The sequence below is a fragment of the Procambarus clarkii genome, chromosome 50 (assembly GCF_040958095.1).
Source record: "Procambarus clarkii isolate CNS0578487 chromosome 50, FALCON_Pclarkii_2.0, whole genome shotgun sequence".
Classification (NCBI taxonomy): domain Eukaryota; kingdom Metazoa; phylum Arthropoda; class Malacostraca; order Decapoda; family Cambaridae; genus Procambarus; species Procambarus clarkii.
In genome coordinates this window covers 29025279-29033984 of record NC_091199.1, presented here as the reverse complement: position 1 = coordinate 29033984, position 8706 = coordinate 29025279, and the positions used below count along the sequence as shown (strand labels likewise).

The following is an 8706-nucleotide window of genomic DNA, read 5'->3' as shown; positions in this document are numbered from 1 at the left end:
ACCACTATCACCCACCATGGTGACACTACCAGCACCACTATCACCCACCATGGTGACACTACCGGCACCACTATCACCCACCATGGTGACACTACCAGCACCACTATCACCCACCATGGGGACACTACCAGCACCACTATCACCCACCATGGTGACACTACCAGCACCACTATCACCCACCATGGTGACACTACCAGCACCACTATCACCCACCATGGTGACACTACCAGCACCACTATCACCCACCATGGTGACACTACCAGCACCACTATCACCACCATGGTGACACTACCAGCACCACTATCACCCACCATGGTGACACTACCAGCACCACTATCACCCACCATGGTGACACTACCGGCACCACTATCACCCACCATGGTGACACTACCGGCACCACTATCACCCACCATGGTGACACTACCAGCACCACTATCACCCACCATGGGGACACTACCAGCACCACTATCACCCACCATGGTGACACTACCAGCACCACTATCACCCACCATGGTGACACTACCAGCACCACTATCACCCACCATGGTGACACTACCAGCACCACTATCACCCACCATGATGACACTACCAGCACCACTATCACCCACCATGATGACACTACCAGCACCACTATCACCCACCATGATGACACTACCAGCACCACTATCACCCACCATGATGACACTACCAGCACCACTATCACCCACCATGATGACACTACCAGCACCACTATCACCCACCATGGTGACACTACCAGCACCACTATCACCCACCATGATGACACTACCAGCACCACTATCACCCACCATGGGAAACACTGGTGACACTACCAGCACCACTATCACCCACCATGGTGACACTACCAGTACCACTATCACCCACCATGGGAAACACTGGTGACACTACCAGCACCACTATCACCCACCATGGTGACACTACCAGCACCACTATCACCCACCATGGTGACACTACCAGCACCACTATCACCCACCATGGTGACACTACCAGCACCACTATCACCCACCATGGTGACACTACCAGTACCACTATCACCCACCATGGGAAACACTGGTGACACTACCAGCACCACTATCACCCACCATGGTGACACTACCAGCACCACTATCACCCACCATGGGAAACACTGGTGACACTACCAGCACCACTATCACCCACCATGGTGACACTACCAGCACCACTATCACCCACCATGGTGACACTACCAGCACCACTATCACCCACCATGGGAAACACTGGTGGCTTTAACAGTGCCTAATATGAAAATTAAACATTGTCCAAATTACCGTTGTTTGTTAGAACAGAAGAAGAGACGTAAATTATCGTGCTTCAATATTAATTAAAATGTTACAGAATTGTTCCTTATAATAATAACAATATAAACAAAGTAGTTTAGAAAGTTCTTAGATGTTATGTGTAATTTTGAACTTAACAATCACTTGTTCTTCAGGAGGATGGACGGTGTTCCTCCAGAGAGACAATAGAGTTTATCCTGCGGAGAACTTCAGAAGAGACTGGGTGGCCTACAAGTATGGCTTCGGTAGCGCCTGCACAGAGTATTGGTTAGGTATGTGGTGATACTGAGGCTTGTACTATCTACCCACCTTGTTGTCTCCTGCAGGCTCACTCACTCACTCACTCACTCTCTCTCTCTCTCTCTCACTCACTCACTCACTCACTCACTCACTCACTCTCACTCAATCATTCACTGTCATTTACACACATTCAGTCACTTACCCACCCATTCACCGTAACTCATCCCCCATTTTGGGGATGGGTCCTGGTGGAGATAACCCAACTGTATATTTAAAGTGCAGAGACCGTCCTGACAGTCACCTCCGGCACGTCTGAGATGATTACCGATTCACGACGTTGGGGACAACCAGCCTGGACGTTGTCTTGTGTGTCACACTGACGTTGGGGACAACCAGCCTGAACGTTGTCATAAGTGACACACTGACGTTGGGGACAACCAGCCTGGACGTTGTCATATGTGACACACTGACGATGGGGACAACCAGCCTGAACGTTGTCATGTGTGACACACTGACGTTAATGTCTGAGCCCTAATGGTCCTATTATTGTCCTAGGTTGGATACCTTCTGACTTATCCTCTCACTTTTACATCACTGTACAAATACTTTATTATTGACAGACTTAAGGGGATCAAATAGTTCACTCCTGTAATACTATCATCGAGACTCTTAATGTATTATTTATTCATATACACACTTCTATACTCCTATTTATACTTGTTGTAATAAAGTTCTGTGGTTTTGCAATATATTCACATATATACCAATATATATATATATATATATATATATATATATATATATATATATATATATAAGCAATATATCCAATCACAAGTTCCAATTTAATGTTAAGTTTTAAAGATCCTTCTGAAATGAAGAAAAACATAAGCAAAGAAGAGAAAATTCTTGCTAGTCATTGATCTTACTCCTTATGTCATATTCAATATTTTCTTATATATATATATATATATATATATATATATATATATATATATATATATATATATATATATATATATATATATATATATATATATATATATATATAAATATATATATATCACTTCTTTTCTTCACCTTAAAAGTACGAAAATGAGTTTTGGAGAACTCCTATTTCAATTAAGCCCTGATGCTAAGAAAATAGTTAGAGGGATAGAAGCCCTAAACCAGAAAATAATAAATACAGAATATGCGGTCATATTCAATGAAATATATATATACATATATATATATATATATATATATATATATATATATATATATATATATATATATGTCGTACCTAGTAGCCAGAACGCACTTCTCAGCCTACTATGCAAGGCCCGATTTGCCTAATAAGCCAAGTTTTCCTGAATTAATATATTTTCTCTAATTTTTTTCTTACAAAGTGATAAAGCTACCCATTTCATTATGTATGAGGTCAATTTTTTTTTATTGGAGATAAAATTAAGGTAGATATATGACCGAACCTAACCAACCCTACCTAACCTAACCTAACCTATCTTTATTGGTTAGGTTAGGTAGCCGAAAACGTAAGGTTAGGTTACGTTAGGTAGGTTAGGTAGTCGAAAAAACATTAATTCACGAAAACTTGGCTTCATAGGGAAATCGGGCCTTGCATAGTAGGCTGAGAAGTGCGTTCTGGCTACTAAGTACGACATATATATATATATATATATATATATATATATATATATATATATATATATATATATATATATATATGTCGTACCTAATAGCCAGAACGCACTTCTCAGCCTACTATGCAAGGCCTGATTTGCCTAATAAGCCAAGTTTTCATGAATTAATTGTTTTTCGACTACCTAACCTACCTAACCTAACCTAACCTAACTTTTTCAGCTACCTAACCAAACCTAACCTATAAAGATAGGTTAGGTTAGGTTAGGTAGGGTTGGTTAGGTTCGGTCATATATCTACGTTAATTTTAACTCCAATAAAAAAAAATTGACCTCATACATAATGAAATGGGTAGCTTTATCATTTCATAAGAAAAAAATTAGAAAAAATATATTAATTCAGGAAAACTTGGCTTATTAGGCAAATCGGGCCTTGCATAGTAGGCCAAAAAGTGAGTTCTGGCTACTAGGTACGACATATATATATATATATATATATATATATATATATATATATATATATATATATACATATATATATATATATATATATATATATATATATATATATATATATATATATATATACATATATATATATATGTCGTACCTAGTAGCCAGAACTCACTTCTCAGCCTACTATTCAAGGCCCGATTTGCCTAATAAGCCAAGTTTTCCTGAATTAATATATTTACTATAATTTTTTTCTTATGAAGTGATAAAGCAACCCTTTTCTCTATGTATGAGATCAATTTTTTTTTATTGGAGTTAAAATTAACGTAGATATATGACCGAACCTAACCAACCCTACCTAACCTAACCTAACCTATATTTATATGTAAGGTTAGGTTAGGTAGCCAAAAAAAGCTAGGTTAGGTTAGGTTAGGTAGGTTAGGTAGACGAAAAAACATTAATTCATGAAAACTTGGCTTATTAGGCAAATCGGGCCTTGAATAGTAGGCTGAGAAGGGCGTTCTGGCTATTAGGTACGACATATATATATATATATATATATATATATATATATATATATATATATATATATATATATATATATATATATATATATATATATGCGAACAAGCCTGAATGGTCCCCAAGACAATATGCAACTGAAAACTCACACCCCAGAAGTGACTCGAACCCATACTCCCAGGAGCAACGCAACTGGTATGTACAAGACGCCTTAATCCACTTGACCATCACGACCGGACATAATGAGGTGATAGCCTAAGCTATTTGAACCACCCCACCGCCGGCACTCGGATAGTAATCTTGGGCATAGCATTTTACCAAATCACCTCATTCTTTGGGGCACACGTGAGGAACACAAATGCGAACAAGCCTGAATGGTCCCCAGGACAATATGCAACTGAAAACTCACACCCCAGAAGTGACTCGAACCGATACTCCCAGGAGCAACGCAACTGGTATGTACAAGACGCCTTAATCCACTTGACCATCACGACCGGACATAATGAGGTGATAGCCTAAGCTATTTGAACCACCCAACCGCCGGCACTCGGATAGTAATCTTGGGCATAGCATTTTACCAAATCACCTCATTCTTTGGGGCACACGTGAGGAACACAAATGCAAACAAGCCTGAATGGTCCCCAGGACAATATGCAACTGAAAACTCACACCCCAGAAGTGACTCGAACCCATACTCCCAGAAGCAACGCAACTGGTATGTACAAGACGCCTTAATCCACTTGACCATCACGATTGGACATAATGAGGTGATAGCCTAAGCTATTTGAACCACCCCACCGCCGGCACTCGGATAGTAATCTTGGGCATAGCATTTTACCAAATCACCTCATTCTTTGGGGCACACGTGAGGAACACAAATGCGAACAAGCCTGAATGGTCCCCAGGACAATATGCAACTGAAAACTCACACCCCAGAAGTGACTCGAACCCATACTCCCAGGAGCAACGCAACTGGTATGTACAAGACGCCTTAATCCACTTGACCATCACGACCGGACATAATGAGGTGATAGCCTAAGCTATTTGAACCACCCCACCGCCGGCACTCGGATAGTAATCTTGGGCATAGCATTTTACCAAATCACCTCATTCTTTGGGGCACACATGAGGAACACAAATGTGAACAAGCCTGAATGGTCCCCAGGACAATATGCAACTGAAAACTCACACCCCAGAAGTGACTCGAACCCATACTCCCAGGAGCAACGCAACTGGTATGTACAAGACGCCTTAATCCACTTGACCATCACGACTGGACATAATGAGGTGATAGCCTAAGCTATTTGAACCACCCCACCGCCGGCACTCGGATAGTAATCTTGGGCATAGCATTTTACCAAATCACCTCATTCTTTGGGGCACACATGAGGAACACAAATGCGAACAAGCCTGAATGGTCCCCAGGACAATATGCAACTGAAAACTCACACCCCAGAAGTGACTCGAACCCATACTCCCAGGAGCAACGCAACTGGTATGTACAAGACGCCTTAATCCACTTGACCATCACGACCGGACATAATGAGGTGATAGCCTAAGCTATTTGAACCACCCCACCGCCGGCACTCGGATAGTAATCTTGGGCATAGCATTTTACCAAATCACCTCATTCTTTGGGGCACACGTGAGGAACACAAATGCGAACAAGCCTGAATGGTCCCCAGGACAATATGCAACTGAAAACTCACACCCCAGAAGTGACTCGAACCCATACTCCCAGGAGCAACGCAACTGGTATGTACAAGACTCCTTAATCCACTTGACCATCACGACCGGACATAATGAGGTGATAGCCTAAGCTATTTGAACCACCCCACCGCCGGCACTCGAATAGTAATCTTGGGCATAGCATTTTACCAAATCACCTCATTCTTTGGGGCACACGTGAGGAACACAAATGCGAACAAGCCTGAATGGTCCCCAGGACAATATGCAACTGAAAACTCACACCCCAGAAGTGACTCGAACCCATACTCCCAGGAGCAACGCAACTGGTATGTACAAGACGCCTTAATCCACTTGACCATCACGACCGGACATAATGAGGTGATAGCCTAAGCTATTTGAACCACCCCACCGCCGGCACTCGGATAGTAATCTTGGGCATAGCATTTTACCAAATCACCTCATTCTTTGGGGAACACATGAGGAACACAAATGCGAACAAGCCTGAATGGTCCCCAGGACAATATGCAACTGAAAACTCACACCCCAGAAGTGACTCGAACCCATACTCCCAGGAGCAACGCAACTGGTATGTACAAGACGCCTTAATCCACTTGACCATCACGACCGGACATAATGAGGTGATAGCCTAAGCTATTTGAACCACCCCACCGCCGGCACTCGGATTGCAATCTTGGGCATAGCATTTTACCAAATCACCTCGTTCTTTGGGGCACACGTGAGGAACACAAATGCGAACAAGCCTGAATGGTCCCCAGGACAATATGCAACTGAAAACTCACACCCCAGAAGTGACTCGAACCCATACTCCCAGGAGCAACGCAACTGGTATGTACAAGACGCCTTAATCCACTTGACCATCACGACCGGACATAATGAGGTGATAGCCTAAGCTATTTGAACCACCCCACCGCCGGCACTCAGATAGTAATCTTGGGCATAGCATTTTACCAAATCACCTCATTCTTTGGGGCACACGTGAGGAACACAAATGCGAACAAGCCGGAATGGGGTGTGACTTCTGGGGTGTGAGTTTTCAGTTATAAAAATTATATATATATATATATATATATATATATATATATATATATATGTATATATATATATGTATATATATATGTATATATATATATGTATATATATATATATGTATATATACTGGCAGCAGGTTTTCTTTCAAACATGTTTCATTGAATATGACCGCATATTCTGTATTTATTATTTTCTGGTTTAGGGCTTCTATCCCTCTAACTATTTTCTTAGCATCAGGGCTTAATTGGAATAGGAGTTCTCCAAAACTCATTTTCGTACTTTTAAGGTGAAGAAAAGAAGTGATTTACTATAGAGTGTATTACACTTATTTGTATAATTTGCACGACGTGCAAATTATACAAATAAGTGTAATACACTCTATAGTAAATCACTTCTTTTCTTCACCTTAAAAGTACGAAAATGAGTTTTGGAGAACTCCTATTCCAATTAAGCCCTGATGCTAAGAAAATAGTTAGAGGGATAGAAGCCCTAAACCAGAAAATAATAAATACAGAATATGCGGTCATATTCAATGAAACATATGTATATATATATATATATATATATATTAGCTTACGAAAGGCAACTGAGGTAGCACTTCCAGTATTCTTATCCTCATGCACAGCGGCCAACGAATTAGTAGGGAAGATCCTACCAGTGCGTATGAGAAACACAGCGGGAACTCATGATCAAACGTTCATTGAAGCAGCCAGACAATGGGAAACCATTGCACACCCTCTACCCCGACCACAAGCAGGCCCACTGGGATAGCCCCACAATGAAAAAGACTGTCACAACAATGATTGAAAAAGCAGATGCTAAAAACAAAGCCCACCTCCTAGTGGTGCCAGCCCCCCAAGCCAGGGATTTTTTATTTGCTGTCTCCAATGCAGCCCTGGGAACTCGCCTCAATCATGATGCTCTCCGCATTGAAGTTACCATTCGCCTTGCCGCCCCCATCCTCACCAAACATAGGTGCATCTGCAGAACTGCGATGGCAGACCAATATGGTCGTCATGGTCTGGTATGTCGTATATCACATATCACAGAGTAAGAATGCAAGACATGAAGAAGTCAACAACATCATTAAGAGGAGCCTCGCCACGGTCTGCTGCCCAGCACAAAGAGAACCACACTTATTCAGACCCAACGACCCTCAGACGCACCCAGATGGGATCACCTTGCTTCCTTGGAAGGATGGTAAGCAAGTGGTGTGGGACTACATGTGCACTGCTACACTGACCAGTACCTACCTCCACTACAGCACACATGAAGGGGGTGCTGCTTCTTTCAGGGAATCACAGAAAATTGTCAAATACAGAGGTCTTGCACACTGCTACAACTTTGTTCTGATCGGCTCGGAGACACTCGGTTCGTGGGGAAAATGTGCATTGAAGTTCTTGAAGAAATTGGGGGACAAATTGATCGGCACTACAAACGACCAGAGAGCAAAAAGTTCCTTGTTCCAGCGCCTCAGTGTTGCGATTCAGAGGGGGAATGCCTGTTGCATCTTGGGCACTAGTCCAACTTCAGAGGAATACGAAGAAGTGTTTGACTTGCAAGAATGATCGAACCTGCCTGTAACAGGTTTGTCCCTGTCACCATCTGTGACATGGACGGAGGCCTATATTACCATCTGTGACAGGGACAGAAGGCTATATTACCATCTGTGACAGGGACGGAGGACTATATTACCATCTGTGACAGGGACGGAGGACTATATTACCATCTGTGACAGGGACGGAGGGCTATATTACCATCTGTGACAGGGACGGAGGACTATATTACCATCTGTGACA

General features: G+C 42.2%; 1 protein-coding gene across 1 annotated transcript in view; it reads left to right on the top strand.

Moving 5' to 3' along the window:
• Positions 1–1277: 1277 nt before the first annotated feature.
• The window catches only part of LOC138349757 (ficolin-2-like), a 110269-nt gene continuing 102840 nt past the window's right edge, over positions 1278–8706 (top strand). Inside the window, exons 1-2 of the mRNA XM_069303750.1 lie at positions 1278–1332; positions 1469–1585. Of these exons, the coding sequence (XP_069159851.1) occupies positions 1278–1332; positions 1469–1585 (172 nt within the window). The remainder of the gene's footprint in view (positions 1333–1468; positions 1586–8706) is intronic.